Source organism: Pleurodeles waltl, chromosome 5, assembly GCF_031143425.1.
Source record: "Pleurodeles waltl isolate 20211129_DDA chromosome 5, aPleWal1.hap1.20221129, whole genome shotgun sequence".
NCBI lineage: Eukaryota > Metazoa > Chordata > Amphibia > Caudata > Salamandridae > Pleurodeles > Pleurodeles waltl.
Genome location: NC_090444.1, coordinates 732,811,840 through 732,837,088, shown reverse-complemented (window position 1 = coordinate 732,837,088; position 25,249 = coordinate 732,811,840). Strand labels below are relative to the sequence as shown.

At 43.4% G+C, this 25,249-nt stretch overlaps 1 protein-coding gene across 2 annotated transcripts in view; it reads left to right on the top strand.

Moving 5' to 3' along the window:
• The first annotated feature begins 3,108 nt into the window (after positions 1-3,108).
• RGS7 (regulator of G protein signaling 7) overlaps positions 3,109-25,249 on the top strand; it is a 1,783,260-nt gene continuing 1,761,119 nt past the window's right edge. Inside the window, exons 1-2 of one of the 2 annotated variants that reach the window (XM_069234688.1) lie at positions 3,109-3,522; positions 5,856-5,981. In XM_069234688.1, coding sequence (XP_069090789.1) covers positions 5,904-5,981 — 78 coding nt within the window. In that variant the 5' untranslated portion in view covers positions 3,109-3,522; positions 5,856-5,903. The remainder of the gene's footprint in view (positions 3,523-5,855; positions 5,982-25,249) is intronic. The other variant, XM_069234689.1, reaches the window with a different exon arrangement.

Below are 25,249 nucleotides of genomic sequence, written 5' to 3'. Positions count from 1 at the left end.
GGGCATGTGCGAAAGTGGGAGATGCTAGATATAACTTGTCACTAGACAGATTTTCAGGAGTAGTTAACAGAAAGGTGGGACAGAGCACATGGCAGAAAAAATGGCTGCCATGAATACAAAATGGATTCCGCCAAATGTTCACAATAGTTTCTAAATACAAGATGTCTTCTGTTAATGCTTAATCTAATCGCTATTAAATTACAACACCATGGTTTCTGTCTGCCTTCAATGCTCTATTCTGATGCCCCTAGAATTAAAGTCAAAGCATTAACATCTAATGTTAAACATGAGAGGGAAAGGGACACTCATTTGGTGGGTGAATTACAAAATGTGGAACCAAGTTATCAGTCCTTGCATCCCCACCTAACCAAATTGTTTGATCCTAGGCAATTGGTTGATTTCACTTTGCCTCCCTTTTCTTCACTACCACATAAAAGAGACCCTTGACACATACAAATTCAGGATGTGTGATGTACAAAACTATAATGTTGTTCCAATTATATAACAAGACTACTCACAAGGTGCACCTGACAATAATGGCACTGTTTTCCAAATGGGGGTGGCATGAATGTTTCCAAGATCATGTGTGAAAACTGTCATTGCTAATAATGCCTCTTATTCAGTGATATAACCTGGTCTTCTAAGGTAAAATGCTCATGCATGTTGATAAAATACACTTTTTTAAAGTTTGCTGAGTTGATCAAGTTTTGGCATGTTAGGTGCAAGATGTCTAAAACTAAAGTTGTTTCTAAAGAGAGGTTTCTAGGACACCTTTTCTTCTATACTGTTACTTTAATTAACATGTAAATAAAGTATACCAGTTTGTGTTGCAGCTTTCTGTTTGTTCCTGCTCTCTCTAGTGAACAGCAGCTGAGTGCTACTGTTCGCTACGGGGCCACAATTAAACATCAGGAGGTCCGCAGGCGGCCCCCGGGCCGTACTTTGAGTATCCCTGTGTTAGGGAGACAACATGTGTATTCTAGTTTCCGATAAGATTTTGCAATTGCTCCCCTTCTGGTTTTCCGGTCACCTTACCAATTAAGTGGGTTTGATATGGTCCCCAGTAATTTATTGGACGATGCTGTGGTGAGGTTAACTTATTATGTGTATTTGTCTGGGTGCTGCAGTATACCATATCAGCATGCCAGTCTTCTGAAGTGGGTGATGGGCCACGGTGTCACAGCATAGCCACTCTGTGTTTTGAGAATAAAAGGTCCATAGCCAACAGGCACCTAACACCTAACACCTAACTTCATCCTCCACATGCCTATCATAACCAAGGAGAGCTAATAGCGGTGTGACAACTAATTTTACTCCTAGTATGTCTTCCAACTAAGTGAACACATGCACCCAAAACTGTTGTATCCTGGAACAGGTCCATGTATGTGGAGAAGACCCGCCTCCCCCTCACTACATCTTGGACAGTCTGACGTGGTGCGTAACCTATATTTAAACAGACCAACAGGTGTGTAGTATGTCCAATTTATATATTTAAAATGAATCAATCTGTGTCCCCTGTTAAGAAATATGGAATGAATCATGAAGCAGCATGTCTGTTAAGACTATATCTAGGGCCCTACGCCATTCCAATCTATCTTTTGCTGGACCTCATCTGCGTGCCTCCTGCGCATAGGCCTGAAGCCTGGCCACTAGTTTACTGTGTGCAGTGTCTTCTTTCACTGTGGAGAGAGCCACCATTTCTGGGGGCTCTAATAAATCATCACCTAGAAGTTCACACATAGTGCAAAGGGCTCTTTACTAATGATATCTCATGAGCGGTGTTGGGGTCTCCACTTGTTCTGTGATAGACTGCCATGACCGCATCACACCCTTGTGAAAAAGTCCACCATAGTCTCAATACCTAATTTATGAAGCGCCGCAACCACTCTTTTGACATGGCCTAATTGACACCAATCACACAACTCGACTTTTATGTGAGGTGAAAATAGCAGAGGAAGTGCCTACTTAGTCATGAGACCATACCATGCATGTGTAGTGGTGTTCAGAGAGTTAAATATACCATGATGTTGTTTGGAGACAAGAATATTTAGAAAGGCAGGGTGTAAGGTGTTGACATGTCATGTTCTATATGCAAGTGTGGTAGATCATGAGGGCAGTGGAGCCAAGAATGTGCAAACATTGAGTGTGATGCCTTGAAGTATGTCTCTAAATCAGGAGCATTAAGAGCCCTCCCCCTCCCCCCCATGTTGTACGGCAGAGTTAGGACCTGCCACTGAACTCTAGGTTGTTCCCAGTCCAAGTTAATCTGCTCAGAAGTGACTACAGGGTGGTGAAGCCAGGTCTAGGCAACAACATTAATGTTTTCTGGAAAAGGAACAAAAATCTCGGGAGCACAACCGTTTTAATAATGGCAATGCATCCTGCTAGGGATAGCAGTAGTTTAATCCACTGTTCCGTGGCTTCAGTTAGCAGTGCTGAATAGTTTTTTCTTTATAGTAACAACTTTGAACATCTGCTTCGTGTAGGTTCCAGCTCCAGACTATCATCACCAGATTGGTGTGTTAAGAATTTCACACATGTAGAAGAACACAACTTTATTGTTTGGAGCCTGCTGTCCAGTGCCTGCCGTTGTCTCTGATGTTCTGTGTTCCACATGGAACATACAGCCACATAGCAACGGCAGAACACATTCAATTGAAAACATAACAATGACGTAATGAGTTATTGAAGCACGTCACTTTAGCGACATATATAGCCGATTGTCACTATGACCTATTTGCCCCAACCCACATCCCTCACCATGATGAGATCCGGCGTCTCGTTTTGCCGTTCCCAGCCTAGCCAGTACTTTAGACTGACACTGAGCTCAACCGGCTCTCCTAGGTTCAGGAGGAATGGGATGAAGGAAGACTGGGTGCCCGTTAACGCACAACATAACTGGTATTTTTGGGGGGCTGTGCGAGAAAAAGGTGATGTTACACCCCACGTTTTCCCAGTATAAATTGCCTACTGTGACATAAATGCCCATAGTACCCTAAACCGTCTTCCAGAGGTCAACACCTCTATACCTCTCCGCTGTATACGAGAGCAGTGATTGGCTGTGATGCACGCACCGGATCTCCAAACCTCCTGCGCGAGGCGAGCTAGGGTCTCGAGCGGTAGCCTAGGAGCTGCCTCCGCCTCGGCGCTTTCTGACGCTCGCTGTGCACGTGACTCTCACTCCTGGTCCTTGCCGGGGCGCGCGCGCACTTCGCCGCCTGATTGCACATCAGGAGGCCCGGGCGGCGCTCGCCGGCCGCGCTTGCGCACTGCACCCAATCCAGGCAGGCTCCGGAGAGGAAGAAAGAGAGGGAGGTAGGGGAGGCGGAGAGCAGGGACAAGGAGCGTCCGTATAGAGCGGGAGGAACCTGGCCGGCGAGAGAGGGGAGGCCTCCGAGCTGCGGTGCTTGGGATGAACCTGAAGTGCATTCCTCCGCCCGCCTCTAGCTGACGGAGCCGCAGCACAGTCGGGAGGAAAGGGGGAGATCGGAGGCAGGCGCCACTGTGACCTTGGGCTGCCAGGTAACTCGGCAAAACATTAACACAGAGGGAAGAAGATGCACATTCCTTCAGCTATGGCTGTATGAGGCAGTGGTGATGCGGGGATGCATGTGTAGCTCGGGAGGGGGTGGCTGCGTTGCATGCTTAACATCAAGGCTGGCAAAATCAGTGTCTTTAATAAACGGCATTTCTGCTGTCTGCGGTGTCAAAGACCTCGACGTCCCCACGTTAGTTGAGATCCTGGTGCTGAAACTAAGTGACATTTATGCCGCCCGTAGATCTGTACACATTGTTGCAGCATTGGTTGTAGCTATAAGCAGGAAGCGTTGGCTCTATCCTTGGGTGTGAGGCTATCGACTAATCCAGGCTGCATTGACTGTGTCCGTGTGGGAGAATTGTACAACAAATAAGGCAGCGGTGGCTGCGTCCATAGGTTCAAATTGTACACCATCTAAGACAGTTCTGATTGTGTCCATGGGTTGCAACTGTTAACAACATCATCAGTGAGACGAAAACTATTGAAATAACCAGAACACATTTACTGTACCAATGAGTTGCAACTATAGGCCAGACCTAGTAGCACTGGCTGTGTCCATGGGAGAAACCATACACCGTACGAAGGAAGGGGATAAACTGCAGAGCAGCCCAGGGTACCATGTCTGTGTAATCAGACAAACTATGAACCGAAGCAGAAAGCGTTGCTTGTGGCCGCGCTGCGTATGCATTGACTAAACCAAGAATCAGTGGCTGTATTAATGGTGTTCAACTCTAGAGCGAGACTGGAAGCAAGGGATGTGTCCATGTGGTACAGTTTAAGAGAGACCAAGGAGAACCGGCCGCGTCAATGAGTTTAAAGGTATAGACCAATCCAGGGAGCGTTGTCGATGCTTACAGATGGCTAGCATCAGCCAAACAACAAAACATTGATTGTGTCCCACGGGTTCAACTTCAAAATGGAGCAGCATGTGTTGACTGCGCCTATGTGGGGACAGCACACCAGTCAGCACCTGCTGTCCCCATCTAAAGCACCACTACACCAACGTAGGGGGTCGCGGGCCTTGTCAGTGGGCTCGACCAATACTTCGGTGTAGTTTTCTGAGATCAGAACCCTCACTGAAGGCTCGGTTCAGTGGCAGCTTTCTACCAGCACCGTGAACAGCGCCGAGCGCAGCGGGCCAGCTGTGTCCATGGTGCTGAAGTCCCTGCACGCTGCTCGTGAGGCCTGAACGGGGCAGGGCATCTCCCAAGAGGCACATGCAGCCTCTCTCCGGTTGCGCTGTTCGCGGTGCTGAAACTCTGCACTGCGTTCCCATAGACGGTTCGAGTCAGCAGGTAGAGACCGGGGCCGGCAGCCGCGACTACTCACTCTCCTTCAGCCAGGGATCCGTCAGAAGGCCGCACAGTGGAAGCTGCGGGGATGACACATTTATATTGCGCTAGCCATCATTCCCTTTTTTTGCAAGTTCACTTCAAATTTCAAAGACTCGGCATGGGCGGCATAAACTGCTCTTCTGGAAAAAAGAGTAGTTACACCTGCATATTTAAGACGCACTGGTAAACTCAGCTACCCTCGAGCTTTACTTGCGGTGCCCTCTAGAGTGCTTTTCTCATTCCTACCTCATTTTTTTCCCCCAAAAATGTTGGAGGAATGTCTGTGTATTTATGCTCGATGTAGGCCGCTTTCCACGAGTTCTCGGGGAGGGTGCACTTATTTATCAACATACCTGTCTTTGGAGATTGGCTTCTCTTAGCCGGATGACCCGGCAGAACAATATCATCGGCTATATTGCAGCGCTAGGGATGGTCATCTGTGTATTGAGGAAGTAGTGTACTGTCTCCGTCGTAGAATCCAGGGGTGCAACTGTCATTAGTGCAGCAAGCGCTGGGGATGAGGAGTCCACAGTGGCCTAACTAAATCTGTAATTTACTACCTAATCAAGAGATAGATGTGCTCATTTCATGTGCTACGGTTAAAATATGAGTATTCGTAAACTGTGTGTTCACCCATGAGGAGTCTCTTGTTGCTGTTAACCGAAACGGGATGTTTATTATTAGCCAGCTCAAAGGTACACACCCTAGGGAGAATGAAAGACTGAGTGGACTACCGAGTTTTGAACTTATGACCATGGGACCAAGCGCATACCTCAGCATCCGATACAGTATTCAACTGAGTCACCAGACCTGGGATTAGGTCTCATTGAACCTTTGCTGCACCTCTGGTAGCATCTACATCTAACGGATTGGTGGTTTAGTATTAATTCATGGACTTCTTTTTTTAAGGGGCATTCATTGTCTAGATGCAGGAATTGGTTGCAATAACTCCCTAGTTAGACTCTGTTATGTTTTGTTGACAGCATCAGGAGCAGTCACGGGCAGTTTAACGCAGTGTTTCCATTTGGGACATGGCCCAGGGAAACAACTACGGGCAGAGCAACAACGGGGTGGCCGATGAATCTCCAAACATGCTGGTCTACAGAAAGGTAAGACTGGAGTAACTTTCGTCAGCACTCGGGAAGACACTAACCACACAAAACTGTTTCTTTGAAGGAAAGGCGTTACGCTCGGTTGTTTTTTAGTTAGATTTCCTGATATCTTCTCTTTGCATTGTTTCTCTCTTTTTAAATCTTCATGTGATTCGTTTGCATTTCATATTTACAGATGATTGAGCAATGTTGCTAGGCTCGTGGACATTTTATTTTTGTTTTTTTAGAAAGGCTTTTCCAGAATATTGCATGTTTATCTATGCTAAGTCCTAACAGACATGTATCAATATACTGTGCAAAGTTAATTCTGAAGTCTCAAGAAATTAGCACAAGATTTAACGTCGACATGTGGTTGTTTAGGAGGAACGGTCTTTCAAAAATGAATTGTATGTCATCAGAGTATATCATTTCATATCTCAGGTTGTGCTATGTCAGGCATGAGTTGTCCATCCAGTCCTGATTTTTTTTGCATTCTGGTAATTGCAGTTCTGAATTTACAAATGCAAAAGCGAAACCAAAAGTACACAACTAGGCAGGAGGTGTTTCTCTACTTAAGTGGAACCATTCTTCTCTGTTATTTTACATAAAGGTTCCGAGCAGGACAGAGCTAGTCATTCTGCCACTTTGACATTTCTGTAGTTAGTGTCAGGCTTTGGGGCTTCTGTCAGAGCTGGAGTGGCTGCCATGAAGTAGCCATGCCTCCATGGCCCCATACTAGTCGTGGTCTCCTGTAGTGTGGGGCTGGTTCGAATATTTTCACCAGAGCTGATTTTGATCGCCTGTTTGACCCTAGTTCCAGGACACCTTTGTGAACAGATAAGGTTGGTCCACTCTTCATTGCTGGAGAGGGTTGCCTGGTGGCCTGACTTAATGATCTTTATAGCTCCCTGCACTAACCCTGATCTATGTAACTGCTTAATAATTTGCGCCGCGCTGGGAAGAGACGGAAAATAGCAACTGACTGTGATCACACCTTCCCACTCCGAGATGTAGCACAGTACACCCAGTATTCTATACTAAAGCAAAGGCAAAAACTCTGAGATATCCTCACATCACCATTTAGAGAAATAGGGGGAAATTTACAAACATTTTAGACTGGCTTAACGTCACAAAAGTGACGCTAACTAGCACAAAGTGTTTTATTCCTAATTTACTTTCCGGTGCAAAATATATTTTGCTCTGGATAGTATCCTAAAATTAATGCAAATCAGCACAAAGCACTGCTTTGCGTTACTTAGAGCCTAAAGGGTGTTCCATGGATGATACGTAGGTGTTTTCATGGAACCACCCATGCCTTTTGATGCAAAACCCTGTCTACAAACAATAGTATACAGGGTTTTGCGGAAGAGCTAACACAATCTGAAAGCAGGCATTAAAAGGAGAAATGTTTTCATTTCTCCATTCTTTCCTGACTTTGCATGTGTGCTGCACTGTGCAGCTTGCATACAAAGTAGGAAAAGTTTTTAAATGTGTGTAAGCATAGTATTTTGTACTGAAAAGGTATAAAACCTATGCTATACCCTTGCACGCACCCTTGCACTATGGCACAAAGGTGTGTGCGTGGTGTATGGAAACTGAAATCAGCACCAGCGCTAGGGGGAGGAGAGTGCCATCTCATTTTGGCTGCTGCCTTTTCTGTAAATTTGGGGCATACGCTTAATGGAACTCTCAGAGAGAACACAACATTTCTCATGAGAATGCGAATAAGAAAGGCATTGGAAAAGCAAATGTATGTAGGGGGTATTTTTGTTTTTGAAGCCCTCCAGGGCCAATGTCTTTTGATGTTCTAAAAAACTAATTAAACTAAAACAAAAGTAAAAATTAACAGTTAGACTGAAATAAAGATCCTGCCATTATCGAAAGCGGAGCCTGTAGAATACATGTGACATTGCTATCTAAACATGGCCAGATTTTCACAGATAAAACATATTATGCTACTGTTGCGACCTCTGTAGAGAGTTGTTTGCACCACAAACTATCTAGTGTGAGTCGCTTGGGGCTGTGTGAGGTGTTCGTCCTTCTGAGGAGGATAAAAGCAGTATAAATCGAAATTACTAATATTAAGTTCAGTGCAGAAGGAAGGGCCCGGACAAATTAAGCATGTTGGAGGTGGAGGATGAGGAGCAGAGAGAGGAGGAAGAGTTGGACAGACTTAAATTCATATTGCACAGCGTGTGGTAGGGGGAAGAGAAAATCACTGCCCATGTTCTTGTGAGCGGGCAAGGAAAGGGCATTCTTTCTTTATTGGAATGAATGCTGTGGGACACAAATGCCCTGCATGTGCTGTGGACTGGATCTTGGGGGCAGCTGGGGGACGCATGTTGAGGGGAAGGCATTTTAGAAGGCACTCAACCCACTGGGCCCTTTTACTTAAGGAGGCACAGTCTGCACCCAGGGCAATATTTCTGCTGTTCCTGGTCTCTCATTTCCCACTCGCCCACTGGACATATGCTAAACCAAGGAGAATTGCATTACTACAGTATTTCTATTAAATTTTAAGGACATGTAAGTACGTGGATGCAAACAAAAAGCAAGGACTGGATAGTTATCTCACGTACCACACAGCCTCCCTTTGGATCTCTGCATTGAGAGTATTTGGCAGCAGATGGTTCATCGAGTGTATGGCTCTTTCCTGAGTATTTACACAGCTCCACTGCCTCCTCGTGCTTTTTGTTTGCTGTTAGCAAAGCGTGCTCGCTGTTGATGCTCCCCTGATCTGCTTGATTTTAACTCGCCCTGGTGATGATCTTCACTCATGACTGATTGCGTTTCAAGTATGTAGACGGATTCATCGGCATAAGGGCCTTGTAGACACACAGGCATTTTTATGTGTTCGAAATATTTGTTTAGGCGTGCAGGGCTGGAACCTGATTGTGATTTTATTGTTGAAAACCTCAGCACCTCCATTTTAATTATTTTTCAAAGTTATACACATCTACGTGTCCATGAAAGTGATTATTCTTGCGTGAAATGCTTGTTTGCGTTTTCATTTGAATCCTAAACATTTACTCAACCTTTTAGTAACCAGTATGGGGCTTGAGAGAGGTGTAGAGACACACACAGGCACAGACACACATTTAAGCAAAGAAACGGCCACGTAACTCAGAGATCAACACACAAAAACGCAAAATATCCCCACAAGGAGACACACACACAACATAAAGACCAACGCCTAAGCACGTCCCCACCACACCTACTCACTGCAGGGCTGTTTATTTTAGTGTGGAAGTAATTATTTTCCCCCATATGCTCTCAGATTTCTGAGTTGTGTTTTAGGATACAGAAACATTTATGGATGGCCATTTTTGATGACTGGGAATGTTTTAGTTTTGTGTGTTAGGTGCCTGCTGTGATTTATATGAAATTGTTGTACTCTTTTCTACATAAGAAAGTTCCTCAGATACTGCTATCAGCGCCAGTCATTTGCAGCCCTGCTTCATGTTCATTGAAAGATAACCTAAATGATTCTGAAGGAGAAGAATGAATTCCTTCACCAAGCTCTTTGTTGCGCCTTGAATTTTTTTCAAATTGACCTGCGTTGCCTGACTGACATGCATTGTTGCACATTCACAGTATATTCCATTTTGCTTCTCGTGGCTTAGATGTGTGTGTGGCTTTGGTTGAATTCCCTGCTATTGAAAGAAATGTTCATTCAATGTATAGACAAGTGGAGGGTACCTTGGATGACTTGTTGTGAAAGGTCCCGCCGGTGGGTGTGAGCGGGCTGGCCCCTCATCCAAAAAGTGTAGCATGTTCCCATATGGAGGTGCACAGTGCAAATCCAAAAATAATTTAATCGGTAATACATTTATGCCCGACCTTATCAACAGATGCTTTCAATTGGTGGCGGATCTCCATTAAGTCAATGCTAACTCTGTTTCTAGTGCTTCCAAGGCACCTCTTAGATGAATGAAAGGCTCAGTTCCTGACATTTTTCCAATAAGCAGTCACCAGAAGCACATTGCAAGGGCCAGACAAAAAACATCCCATTAACAAGCCACGTTTGAAGGCACTGCCTGCTTCTGAAGTTCACCTAAACAATGCATGCTTTTGTTTGTGCTGGGGTTTTTGGAGGAATTTGTTCATGCACGAGCTGCAGCTAAACACCTAGAAACGGGGGGGCAGTACCCTTTTCCACAGACACCAACAACATATCACAATAATTTCCTCCTGGAGTACGATTTATAGAAAATAGATCAAAAATGGAAATATTGACAGATGCATCAAATGTGCTTCGAGGAAAAAGCACTTTACCAGCATGACGCCGAGGATACTTTCCTGCTGTTTTTCATCCGTAAAATTTACTACTTCCAATGTTGACGTTAAGTGATTTCGACGCTGGACTGCCAAGATATGTCTTCATGTACGATGAGGGCACGCGGTACGAAGTGTTGGCAAGGTCCGTGATGTGTGAAGGCCGCGCTTTTGAGGTTTGCCTTTCTATTCTAGAAGAGCTACCCTCAAACCCATGGAACCGGGGTATGCAATGAGTCTACAAAAACAATAACAGTTCTCATTGGTATCATTCCAAAAACCTTTTTACATGAAACGCAAAATAGTATTGTACTGTATTAACAATCAAACGACTCGGCAAATATGGCCAATGGACTACCATAAAACTTACAGATTGTTAAAACACAGAAAAACTCTTCTGTTTCACGAATGATTTGTTTTATTTGTTTAATTTGTGTTTTTTCCACATGGGACACATTGCACTATTGTTTGAAATTGTTGCCAGGCCTTAATATTTGTCCTTTGTGGATAAACATTTTATATAACAAAGCAAGTGTGGTGGTCGCTAATTTTCATTTGGCATTGAATTCATTGCATGAGGTGATTTTGCCTTTAGTGTGAAAAAGATTTTGAAATATTACAAGTGACAACCGTTGTTGCTTTTTGGAGTTGAATGTCAGTATGTTTTGAGCAAAAAATATTTTTTCTATTACTAACTCCTATGAGGAAATATTTTTGTAAAATATAATTAGGCCACAACATTTCAGTTACACAACACTTTGTATATGATCTGCTGACACGGCATCAACTATCCCGATATTTTAGTATTTGAAAAAAATGTATTTTTTGATTATAGAATGTACCAATGCTGATTCATTGATATACTGCTAAATATCAGTATGTAGTCTTTTTAACTATTCACAATTTGATGGTGGTGGAGAATTGATTTGCAATCTTTGTAGCAACAGGGAACAATATTCTGACAGCATGAGATTAAATCCGCACAATTTTTGTATTTGTCCAGTGCTGAATTCCAGTAGAGCTGGATATTGCCAGAGATCAAGCAGCTGCTTGTCCATGACTGGCACGTTTACAAGCAGATCCTTGAAGCTGTAGAGGAAGATAGTGGGAATTAGAATGGGGGAACGGGTCGGGTTAAAACATACACCCCCTTCATTCCCTGACTTCTGGAAGTAAAGAGATATGAAGATGCTGAAAGGCATGCCGTGGCACTTACCTAGATTGAGGTGTCCTTGAGGAGGATTCACCTTAGGTTGCCTAGATGGGTGCTGTAGAGAAATGCCTACGCACGTGGCCTGATGTGGGCATTACTTCACATTTGTGCGCATTTATGATGTATGGAATGGCACAGGGCAAGGATCCTCAAGCTCGTTTGGCTCTTGGATTTCAGTATCTTGGACTGCAGGGTAAAAGTGAAGCAGGCAATCGATAAGTGCAGTTTGTTGTGGGGGCAGTACATCGTGGGATCTAGATGTGTGCACCACTCACAGCTCATTGCTACAGTATATGTGCATACTTTCACTTATCCATGCATCCGTCCGTCTCGCGTCCGTCCGTCTGCCGTCCGTTTGTCCGTTTATCCATCTATCCATCCATTCATTAAATGGTAGACAGAAACCATGTTATTATTATGAACCTATTACAAGGCCCAGACGTTAAACTTCCTAATCACATACCAACATTAATCGGAAATAAAACTAGAAGAGACCAATAAAGCAAGTCTTGCATATTAGCCCTCGAAGCCTTGGGTGTGTAACCACTCAATGGGAGAAGCCCATTGGATAACCCTGCAGCCTCCATCAGAGTGGCAGATAAGTTGGGCTCCATCTTAGATTATACCTTAGCCGACCCTGACCTATTCATGGGAATTACCCACTACTCCATAATAGCAGGCCCACATAGCAATCATTTTACTCAAACAGTCATCTTGGAGCTCACTCCACCTCGGACCCAAGAAGCACAAGGCCTGTCTTCTTTCCCCCATTTATTCAACTTGAGGTGCCTTAAATGGAAGGACATGGAGGTAGGGTACATCGTGGATTTTGTCACCACTTGCCTCACTTCCGAAATGGCAATTTCTAATTATAGTAGATCACTCATTTAGATATAGGAGGCCCATGTCGAAACCCTTATTAAAAGATTTCCGACCAAACCCCAAAGCAACCAAGGCCTTGGCCGGAGCAGGGCAGAATGGTTCATCCTACATCTACGAACCATGAAAAAGCAACTCAACAGAGAGCTCAGACGCACACGTTTGCGGGGTGGCCAACCGAGACAGGACATAATTTGCAAAATTGCTAAAAGGAAACAAGCTTAAAACATGCTATCTGGACTGCAAAATATAACCACAACATGGATCTTTGAATCAAGTTACTTTATGCAAGTAAGCAAAAGAACTCTACATCTTTTTGGGCTGAAATAAACAAATTAGCCAATGGTCGGAATCGGCACCACAACGCTGGCATCACTAAAGAGGCCTTGTCTTCATATATTGTCACTGTGTACAATCAGGCAGACCAGGCCCCTCTCTCACTAGCATATGAGGTGGCAGGCCAGTATGAGCAGCAAGGTTTGTGCTCGCCAGAGGCAGCTATCATCTGGTCAGTAATAAACAGGTAATCCAGTCACTAAAAAGGCTCAGATCTGAGGGGGCAGCAGGACCCATTGGCCTCCCAAATGTCTTATTCAAACAGGATCCCAGCCTCTGGGCTTCATACCTCACACCCCTCTTCAACTTTATTTTGGCAACTAACCCAATCCTGAAATCCTGGCGAGCTAGCATTTTCCAGACAATATACAAATCAGGTGAATGCTCAAACCTGGCAAACTACAGATTAATTGCTCTAACAGATGTGGACACCAAGATATATGCCTCAAAATTACTCATTAATTTAGAGGTCTGGGCCAATTGGTCTAACATAATTCCTAAAGTCCAGAAAGGCTTCGGAGCAGGAATGAGCAATTTAACCAACCTGTTGGTGGTTCCATTTTTGGCTGAGCAAGCAATTGCCAAGCACAACAAGCTCTATTCTTGTTTTATCGACCTAAAAGCTGCCTTTGATTAAGGTCTGAGGGCTAAGTTGTGGGAAAAGATGGCATGGTGGGGGTGATAGCAAAACTGCTTGAGGCAATCATCAACCTTTATTCAAACACATGGGTTCAAATTAAGTTAGGGGTTGGCCGATGAACCACCAAAAAAATCCACACCAACATTGGCAGAAAACAGTGGTGCTTTCTTGCACCTTCTCTTTTCAACATATATATGGCTGACCTCGACAGCCATCTAGCCCAAGTGAAGGGTGATCCTCCCAGGCAAGACATGGAAGAAGTTAGAAGCCTGCAATATGCCAATTACATCATCCTCCTCAGCAAAACTCTAATCGGGCTGCAACAGTTAATAGACCAACTGGTGGGGTATACCAACAATGTGTATCTGGACCTGAACTACAGCAAAACCAAGGTTTTTTGCTTTATGAGTGTAGGCAACAACAGACAGCCTAAATTCTCCTGGTGGGCACATGATAACATCCTAGAATTGGTTAAAACATATATGTACCTCGGAGTCCATTTAGACTCCCACTTAACCTACAAACAGCACCTATAGTTGAATCGAGCCATAGGCAACAATTTGCTGTTTGCATTTAAAACCTTAAAAACTTAGGGCCTCATTACGAGTTTGGTGGAGGGGATTACTCTGTCACAAACATGACGGATCTCCCATCCGCCATATTACAAGTTCCATAGGATATAATGGAACTTGTAATATGGCGGGCAAGATATCCGCCACATTTGTGATGGAGTAATCCCCTCCTCCAAACTTGTAATGAGGCCCTAACACTCAAAACCCCTCTACTAAACATCTCTTTGAAGTTGTGGGAGCCAAATTTACCCTTCAATATCTTACAGCTCTGAATTGCTCAAAGAAAAAGATGCTGTTTTCTTAAACACTCTAAAATAAAGCCGCTTTAAAAAACTGTTTGCGATTCAGCAGTACGTCTTGCAAGCCCAAATTAGGCTTCAGTTTGGCCTGCATCATCAGGGCCCATCTAGGCAGGGGGCAGTAGTGAAATTCTGTTGGAGGACAATGGCAGCCGAAGTGGACTCACTAGCAAATCAGTGCTCACTGGAATTGGAAAGGCAGGCCCATGATAAGAACTCTGTGCTCCCAGCATTAAATAACTCATTCACACACACTGTATCTAGAAGAAGCTTTACAAACCCTCATGGAATATGCTCCCTTCAAATAACTTACCAGAAGAGCAGACAAACTTTCATCATTCATCATAGACAAGGCCACGTTAGCGAGCAAACACCATCCGTGTGTGGTCATGCCGTCACATGGAGCTTGGGGTCCCAGCCATATCTATCCTCCTATTTCTCAGAGGCCGTGAAACATGATCTAATGTTAATACGCCTGAGTGTGTTTTCATCTGAAGACCTTGTGCCATCTTGGAAGCAGCAGTGGTCTACTACAGAGTGCCAGCTTTATGGATATACCAACGAAATGTTGCTGCATCTATTGTGTGCATTTCTGGCTTTGTTAATACACAGGCGAACATTTTTAAGTCCATGCTTAGGAACCTTGGAAATTAGATCATGCTGACCAGCTGTAATCACCTTACTGAGAGGAAAATCTGTGCACTTAGCTTGTAAGGCTGTGAGATTTTTTTACTTCGTTGCTACAGAGCTGGAAAAATGCTAGCTCCTGACTGATCTCTTCATCGAATTAAGCACTGAGTAGAGGGTTGTGTATTGGTGACGTTGAGGAGGTAGCAGGCGCACAGCACTTTATACTCTGGGGCTTGAGCTTTTCAGTGAGCCATGCACTGAGTCATGTTCTGAACATTGGTGACCTTGAGGAAGTAGCAGGCACATAGTATTTCATACTCTGGGGCTTGCAACTATTTTCTCTGGTTTGTCACTATTTGATTAGGCTGGGGCAGTATAATAAATTGCAAATATTATGCTAGTCAGGCCCCTAGCTCAATCCTTTTTGTAAGCAGCTTTTTACTTAGCATATCATTATTGCATTCTAAAAAAAAAATTTAGCAAGCGGTTTTGCACAACAGTTTGAGAGATTCGTTTTTCTTGAGAAAGTAGCAGGCACACATCACTTTATACTGTGGTCCTTTAAATATTTTTATTTCTTTTTTAGTATTATCTGACCCGGGGGTGACTGTAAATATCATACTCCTTAGGCCCTTAGATCAATCTCTCAAGTAAGTAGTACGTTACTTTACTTAGCATAACAGAATTACAAAGTAAAGGTATTTTTAAGCAAGTGGTTTGCACAATATGAGTAGCCTCTATACCTGATGAAAGCTACACATCATTTAGGAGCCAATGTTTAGGGGATTTCCTCAGATGCATGTTTTGGTCGATCTACGAATATTTTTGAGTATAATATTTTGACTGATATTACGTGTCTTAACGGTTGTACTGTACTGTTATGGCTAGTTTAAAACAAAATATTTTTAATGTGCATGTAATAGTTTTAGTTAACTGTGCATGTTAAATAAATTAACTTGAAACATGTTATTATAGGTTTTTTGATTTTTAAATAAGTAATTCTGGGTCTTGCCTCACTGTTCTAACACAACAACCACAATGTAACCGTCCTGGATGCATTTCAGGTTTAAACAAATCCTTGTAATAAAACTTTACAAAAAGTGTATTACTGGATTAAATAGTGTAGCATGATGTTCAGATACACAACACATATCTGTTCCAAAATTCAGAAAAAATAAAAACCTTAACAGGTGGCACAGGAAGTTGGGTTGTTGGTTGAGGGGGAGTGAAACCCTCCTGAAGCAGCAACCTCAATCCGTCTCAGGGTAAAAAACAAGCAAACCCCAAATTAACCTGTGCTTAACTCTTGGCACCAATGCAGCCAGGCTTAACTTAGAGGCAATGCATAAAGTATTTATGCAGCACACACACAGTAACAAAGTGAAAACACAACACAAGAAAGAAACCATACCAATTTAGAAAAATAGGGTAAAATTTGATTTGAGGCCAAAATTACAAAAGTCCAATCAGTAGGACCATAAATATGCAATTTAAAAGGTTTAATTGAAAATAGTGCCTAAAAGCACAGTGCACCAACTGTGGTTATCTTGTCAGCTGTGATGAACATGGGCTGGATACAAGGACCGAGTTAGGCCCACTGAACAAAGTACGTTAGATCCTGGTTGCAGAGTGTTGTGAGATCCTGCATTGAGCATGCATCGTGTTAAGGTGGTTCCGAGAAGCTATGGCCTGCGATGTGAGGTCCTGCACTGGAGATGCGTCGTGCAGCGGTGGTTCCAATGAAACTGCTGATGGAGCTTTAGATGCGAGGCCCTGTGTGGCTGTAGTGAGGTTATGTGTCATAATCAGGGATGCTGTCGACAAAGGATTGCGATGCAAAGTCCTGTGTTGGGGATGTGTCGTGCAGTGGTGGTTCCAAGGAGCTGTGAGCTGTGATGCAAGGTCCTGTATCAGGGATGCGTTGCACAGCAGTGGTTCCAATCTGGAGCTGAGAGGAGATGCATTGTGTTACGTCGGTTCTGCCCCAGAGACCACAGCTCAGCTGGTAGAACACTTTCAGACCCACTTTCAAGGTCCGGGACTGGGGTGAAACAACTTGGAGGGGGCAAGACTCACAGCACACAGAGTGCAGGTGCTGGGTTTGTGTTTGGAGCCATTTGTCCCTGATGCTCTGATCAGGAGGCTAACCAGCTGGCCCGTGGAGTCAGTCTGGTGGTCATGTGTTCAAGATGCAGGTCCAGTCCTTTTCACTGAGACAGCAGAGCAGCAGCCAGCAGGGTAGCCTGGTGACAGCCTGAACAGTAGCAGTTCTTCTTGCAGCAGAGCAGCACAGCACTCCTTAGGAACCTTCCAGAGGTCCAGAGGTGTAGTGAGGAGTTGCATCTGAGGGTCCAATATTTATACTTGGTGCCAGATTTGAAGTGGGAGAAAGCTCTGACGATTTCCAGTCTCAGAGGTGTTTGGAATTTTCTTCCTCCCTGCCCTGGCCCCATCCTGTCTGGGGCACCAAAGGCTACAGTGTACCCCTTTTGGAATGTGCTGAGACAGAGCCTTTTTGATGTGTTAGTGTTGTAGGTGACAGTGCCGCTCCCATCAATTTAGAGATGGCCCATCCTGCCAACACCTATTCCCCCCCATGTCTCACTGTCTTGGAATAACACACTCAGACCAGTTACCAGCTATGCCTAGTCACGTAACCCAAGATACAGGCTGCAGGCACCAAATGGTTTGGCAAAAAAATGCCAACTCTCTAAAAGTGGCATTTTCAGAATTGTGATTTAAAAGCTGACTTTACACTAACAGAAGGTTTTAAATTACAATTTTTTGGACACCAAACTCAAGATCTCTACCCGCCTCCAATAGAAAGGTATCAAATGTTATAAAGTAGCCCAATATGTAGCTATGGTAGGGGTAGGCCTAGCAGTAGTGAAAACATAATTTAAAATGTTTTCTCTACCAGGACACATAAAACTTAAAAGTACATGTCCAATGTTTTAAATACACTGCACTGTGCCCTTTGGGCTGTGTAGGGCCTACCCTAGGGGCGACTTATGTGTATTAAAAGGGAATGTTTAGATCTAGCAAAAGGTTTATTTTGCGAAGCTGAAATAGCAGTTTAAAATAGCACTCACAGGTTACAATGGCAGGCCTGAGGCATGTTTTACAGGCTACTGAAGTGGGTTGCACAATTAGTGCTGCAGGCCCACTAGTTGCATTTAGTTTACAGGTCCTGGGTACATGTAGCACTACTTTGCTAGGGACTTATAAGTACAATAAATGTGTCAACTGGGTGTAAGCCAATGTTACCATGTTTTTTAGGAGGTGATTACACATACTCTAGCACTGGTTAGCAGTTGCAAAGTGCACAGAGTCCCTAGGCCACCAAAAAGGAGATCAGCAAAACTGGAGCAGTAATGCAAAATATCTGGGCGAAGACCACTCTAAGGCTGACAGGTCTAACAGGTGAAATGACAAATACAGACTTCTGTGTTTTCACACTAGAAAACTTTGAGTAGGACTTACTACTAGTCCGTTTGGTTTCTTATCTGAAACTAGGTCATCATTTAAAGGAAAATCAGTGATAATTAGCATTAATTACTTTATAGATCTTTGGATAATCCCATTTTGCAAGGGGAGGCTAAGGTAATGTGATAATCACTAGAAAGCAAAAGATCATTTTAGTATAGAAATGTAATAAATTTGCCAAGTTCTCTCCATATTCTAGGCAGTGGCTCATTATTTTAACTAACAGCTAACACTCCAACCACAACTTTTATACAAAAATGATAGAGCACATGCACAAAAGACAGAGAAGAAGATGATCCCATAACATATGTCTACCTATTGAATCAAATAACTTAGAAGCAGATATGCACCATCAATACCGGATCAAGTAAAGACTGTAAATATAGATAACTGTGGGAGGATTCAAGCTTAGTGTCTACTCTCCTTGGGCCTGATATTCCCTTAGCCTATGTGCTGATCTATTCAGGGGCTCTTTGTGAAGTGTTTGATTTAATATGGTCTGTAGTGAGTGCATAATAATGTTGTAATGTGTAAACATCTGCATACTGAATTACAATTAACTATTGCAAGCTGCGGCTTCCAGTTAACACATCACCATGCTTTGGAAGGAGGGCAAAGGTGCAGAATACAATGGTGACTGATTGCATGCTGTGAATAGGTACTGAGTACTATAAATTGGGTATTAGTGACAGGTCTTTTTGAGATGTTAGAAAAGCAGCAGAAGTGCAGCATTTAACATGTGATAAAATAAGTTATTACAGCTGTTGCTTTATTATTGTAAACATTGTATTATTATTATTATTATTAGGAGAATATCTGTGGTGGAAGCTGGGTCCTAGGCTGAAACTTGAATGCACTTCTAAGTTATAGAGCTGGGTGGTGACCAGTGAATGGCATGTCTGGCATCAGTGATTGACCACTTAGATGCACATATTAATCAACTGATTGCAGATATGACTGGCAGTATGTAACACAGGCAGGGATTCTTCTTATGTTTCCTTATACAACTGAGCTAAGGTGAGATAATTTGTAGAAGTTGCTGTTAAGTTCTTAGGCTCAGAGGTGGTGACTAAGAAGAACTAAATATATGTTTAGCAGAAGCGAAAAATGAGGCTTCAGCTGGCAACTAAATCTGAGACCATAACAATACCTTTCCTCTCTGTTTCTACTGATCAGCAAAGTCTTACTTCTTGTACTGAACCTGTTCGTCAATGCTCATTTCTCCCCATCTGACAATCACTGATGTAGTCAGCTTATAATGCTTATGTTGGTCATCTTATGGCTCTATAATTGAGTTATGGGATCAGAGGAAAGTAAGTCCATTGAGCAATGATCGAGAAAGGATTTTTTTGGAGTCTACTTACAGGTTCTTTCCAAAAGTAATTGCTTGTTGAAAGGTATTGCCAGGAGAAACAGTAATACTAAAAATGGAACCTAAAGTTTACTTCTTTGAAAATAATGAGGCATATATACAGGAAAGTGGTGCAACAGCTTTGATGTGCCCGCCCCTTAGAGCCGCTAACTTCACCATGGTAGCACCATATTTACAATACGGCGCACTGTAGTGCACGTTAATACAATAGTGTCAACATTTTTGAAGCTATTTTGGTGCATTGGTTGACTAGCACCAACAATGATGGCGCTAGTCCAGCAATGCCTGGGAGGCCCATTGGAAGCAACAGGAGTCTCACTTTAATGTCTGCCTTGGGCAGGCGTTAAAAATGATGGGATAAATGGCGCAGTGAATTCTAGTAAATTTCGCTGCATCATTTTTCTTGGCCTCCTAATGGGGAAATGCCCCATTACATACATTATGCCTGGCTAGGCATAAGGTGGCGTAAGGGGTTACAAGGTGGTGCAATACTTGCATTGCACAACTTTGTAAATCTGGTACAGGGAAAAGGCCTCGATGAAGCCGCCTTAGCATGAAAAAAATGATGCTATGGCGGCTCAAGCAGGCACCAGAGGCTTGTAAATATGCCCTGATGTATTTTGGTATTTCAATGTAAACATGTCCAAATTGTATGCTCTTTTAAGGTGGAATGCTGAATTTTTCCTTTATTAAAACAATGTAATGATGAGGCCTAATAAAACTAGTCTGGAGTTGCCTTTATTCCCATTCAGCTCGTATGTGGCTTGTCAGTTTGGACTGGATTGCTCCTTTTGTAGCAAGGCAAATCCTAATTTGCTTATCTTTGGCTTTTATAAGGGCACACATGAGCTATAAAACAATTAAAATGAATCAGCCCATAACCATCATCGAGTATTTTGTACTGCTACAATCTTTCTCTTCCACTGTGTTTAATTTGTATTGGAGTGAGCACCGGTGCCCAAAGTTCCGCTCTAATACCCATGGCCGGTGCCATTAAATGTCAGCGCACCGAATACTAAAACTTTGTAACCTTGAATCCACGTCAGTTTTTATTCCACCACCAGAATCTCCCTGCCCATTTATCTCACTCTTACCAGCTTCTGCTTTTTCATTTTGTGACATTTTTTTCTGTCTTTCTCTTCCTCCTGTCTTTCCAATTTATTTGTTTGTCCGTCTCTTGCTGTCTGTGAATGATGATTCAGAAAAATAAGTGACCGTCCTCACAAATAGGTGTCGGTGCCCCCACCGGCAACCACTGGCTCAAATTAAGCGCTGTTCTTCCATCACATTTTTTCTGCTCTCCTGAGTAGGTCTTCAGTGGGAAGAGTATGCCTGCATTTGAGTTGCAGGAACACTCTGATGAATGACTCAAGTGCCACCTCATTGCTAAGTCCAACAATGCTGAAACAGACAGAAATGCTTTTGATCCCAATCAGAGACAACGTGGTCTTCCAGCTCTGGGTGGACTGTTGTCCCTTGTAGGGCATTAATTGATTTGCACATGGTTGGTTCCTGTGTGTAAAGGCACAGAGAGCAGTGAAACGATCCAATAATAAAAAGGATCCAATATGATTTTCAGGGGCTTAGATCAATTCAAGAATTTTCGTCAATCCCCTTTTTGCTGTCAAGTTGAGATCTTTATAGAGAAGCATTTTTTGCTAATTGAGATTGTGAAATTGTAAATCTTCAGGAAAATGTAAATTCAGTTCCAAGCACCCATTGTTTACTGCACTGGGGAGACTGTAAATCACGACAAATGCAGGGGCGTAGCTTGGTCAGTAAGATTAGAGGGGTGTGAGCTTCAGATTTTCCAACAATCATGCTGACATGTAATGTGCAAATACATTATACGACAAGCAGGGTGCATGGGACGGGTCGAGGGGCAGTGGAAAGCGAGAGGAAAGTTGATTGGTAAGGGTACTAAGGCCCAGATTTAAGAGGGACTAGCTCCATATTTTTTTTAATGCTAATGGGGTGGTAGAAGGCCAAAAACGCTGTGCTACATTTACAAAGTGGCACAATGTGGACGTTGTGCCACTTTGTAACCCCTTGCGCCACATTTTGCCTGTGCCAGGCATAATGTATGCAAGGGGGGCTTTACCGCATTAGGAGGGGCCGCAAAAATGGCACAAAAAAACAGAAAAGATTTCTTTGCGTCACTTTTTTCAGCATTCTTAACACCTGCTCGAAGCAGGCTTTAAAAGGGGGCATGCCATTTTCAATAGGCCCCTATGTACTGATCAGGGTTAGCGCCAAAATGTTGGCACTAACCCTAAACCGTACATCAATAGGGTCAGAAATTGTGACGCTAGTGCCCCCTACCATGTGCCTTGGTGCACTGTATCTTAAACACGGTGCACACATGGTGGCGATAGGGGGGCACAAGGAGCTGCAAGAAAAGTGGCTCTACGTTACATGTAGCTGCACTTTTCTTAAATCTGTCCCTAAGTGAGGGAAAATACAATATTTTGTCAAATGTGTATTTTTGTCTGAATGTATGTAAAAAATTCTGGTGAAATCCGGCAGACTTCTCACCATACCCGACTGAAAGCATCTGTACCCAACTATTTATTAGAAAATACATTTATTAGGAGGGTGTAGCACTCTGAAGTTACGCCCCATGGGCAAATGGAGAAAACTTTGCTCCTCGACCCGTCATGCCACTTGCTTAGGGACTGCAACCTGACTAGCGCTCTGAAGTCACGCAAAGGTGACGCTGCTGCGCTATAAATAAGACTAAAACATAAATGAAAGAAAGACGGAAATAGAGATGTAGTTATCATTTTCATGCCACCACGGAAAACACTGAGAATGCCAAGGCGATTGCACCTCAGGGGCTAGTTCTCTTAAGAGGAAGCCAACTGAATGACTGTTTCGACGTCTAACTAATTACAAAGTAATGACATGCAAAGTGCAGTGCTGCTGCACGTGTGCCACAGAAATAGCCTCACATTCTCCTGCTCTTAGCCCGGGGCCCACATGAACATTTAACGAGTTTCCTTTTGTGTTTTCCTTTGCACGGCAACCTCTTTCAGTCCTCAATCAGACACAAAAATTGCTGAGCCATCCAATAGTCATTTAAGTGATGGCATGAAACAGACAAATAGAGACAGGCATTGAAGAGCTCGTCCACGGTGGACGCTATCCCCTACGGTGTGAGGGATCGCTGCACTGGACCAGCCGGACACAATTCCATATATTTGAGGAAGTGGAGCAAAGAGTCCCTCTCCCCTCCCAGGTAAAACTCCACGGTACGTACAGGAAACATCCATGTAGGTGAGATTCTGTAGGTACTCAATGTTTAGTTTCCTTCGTTTTTACCCCACGCAGCAATGTATGTTTGCATTGATTATCGAGAGCTGCATTATAGTAAACGCACCAGCATATTGTTATTATTATTATTTTTTATTTGATTGTATTTCGTTCCATGTTTCTCAGCTTTTGGTTGACAGTGTTTTTCGATGATGCTTTAAGCGGGTCACCGTGCTAATCTGTCGTAGCGAGTGATTATTTCAACCAATTAGAGAACAGATTTAGTAAAACGAGTGCTGTGGCACATCCTCTCAGTTTTTTTTGCTTCCTGGCGCCCAGCTGGTTGTCAGATTAACAATGACATTTTTTTTAAAAAAAAGTCGTGGAAAGGGTTAATTGCATATAATAACCACAGGGAATGCTGTGTTCGTGACTTACAGGAAAAGCGATGGTAGGGTTGTTGAGACGTGCACAACTTTTCAGTCCGTCGTCCGGTGTCAGGGCATATGCACGACGATTTGTCTTTGCAGAAAGACATCACTTGTTCAGATCCAGTGGTCACTGAGCAAACTGCTCCTATGAGTGAATGGGGACGGTGACTTTTTCTTAAAGGATTTGGTGGCATATTTATGCAAAATGATGCACAAGCGCAGTTTTGCATCAAAAAAATTAGCACAAGCTAACTCCATTCCTTAGATTCATCTGTGTGCTATATTTATAAAATGATGCACAATGGCGCTAACGAATGGCTAGTGTCACGAAAAATGACGGCTGGACTTCAGTAGAAAAAATGGTGCTAGGCAGATTAGCGGCAAAATATCAGCCACTAGTCAGTGTCATTTTCACACAAAAGCAGCCAAAAAATGACTCCTGTCTAACTATAGACAGGAGTCGTCACCACAACCCCAATGCCCACCACTGGGGACCAGTGTCCTCATGACAAGCCCAACATACCCAGTGCCAGCCAGGGGGCCACATGTAAGTGTCCCCCACTGACACATAATATTAAAACATATATACTTAACTTAACTTACCTGGGATGGGCTCCCTCCATCTATAGTGTCCCTGTGGTGTGGGTGGGGGTGATGCTGGGGTTGGGGATGGGCATCTATGTGCACAAACTAGGGACATCATGGTGGAATCAATGGTGTTTCTCTAAGGAAATGTGCCTTGCTGCACTTTAACACCCGGTCTAAATTTTGACGCTAATTGACCTTAGCGACATTTTTTGGCTCCCCTTTCTAGGTGTGCATGGTTTTAGCACAGGTACTTAAATATGGCCCTAGGGGCTAGCATAATTTTTGGGAAAGGAACGCCTACCTTGTATCTCTCAATAAGACGCTAGCGCTAACTCCAATATTTTGATGCTAGACGGATCTAGCATGAAAATATAAATATGGATTTAGGTTTGTGCCACTTTAGCGTCATAAAGAATGACGCTAAGGCAGCGCAAACATTTTAAAAATATGGGCCTTAGTCTTTGACCTATTGGAGCAGTCAATCAGCAAGCCAAGGAGAGAAAAGAAAGTGACAGGCAGACATGCATACACAGGCATGCATGGGCACACCCACACCCACACACAATGTTGTAGGAGAGTGACAGAGAGGTCTATGCACAAATGCAAGCACAAGGTGTGGAGTGTGCGTGCGCGCACACACACACTCACACACAGTGCTATATCTGTCACTTAATGTTCATTACATGATAATTATTTTATTTTACTGAGTTTCACATATAAGATTGTCAGTTCGTGGCCTATTGCAAACAAATGACATAAGGAACCTTATTGTATGCCATGGTCTTAGCTCTAGTACAGAAATAGGAAAGTGTCAAGCATATGTTCCGTGGATGCGTTCTTTAAGTCACTGCTCTGCCAGTCTGTGTCTTTCATGGTGTGTATAGACAGACCACTAGTGAATCAGCAGGACACTATATTGCCATGCCTACCCGTGCTGGTGACTAAGCGGCTGTGTACATAAATATGTGATTACATTGAATCTCCCATACTAGAGGTACGATGTGCTGACCACTAGCCACATGTGACGACTTCTTTATCCACGTTTGGCTTGCTCCAAATGTTACTGTTTAGTCAGATTGGAATTTGAATGGACAATGTCTGACTGAAGCTCAAAATGACTCACACATCCTAATCTGAAATAGAAGCTTGTACTTAAACCGTAGTGTTCTTTAATATACATTGACTGCAAAGCTTACATAGCTAAAACATGTTCATTTCAGTGACCAAATCAAGTTTAGTGCAGCTCTCAGCCTGAACGTTATGGTCGTGATGAATCGGAAGGCTGGTGTCCCAGCACGACCCAGCAGCTTTGG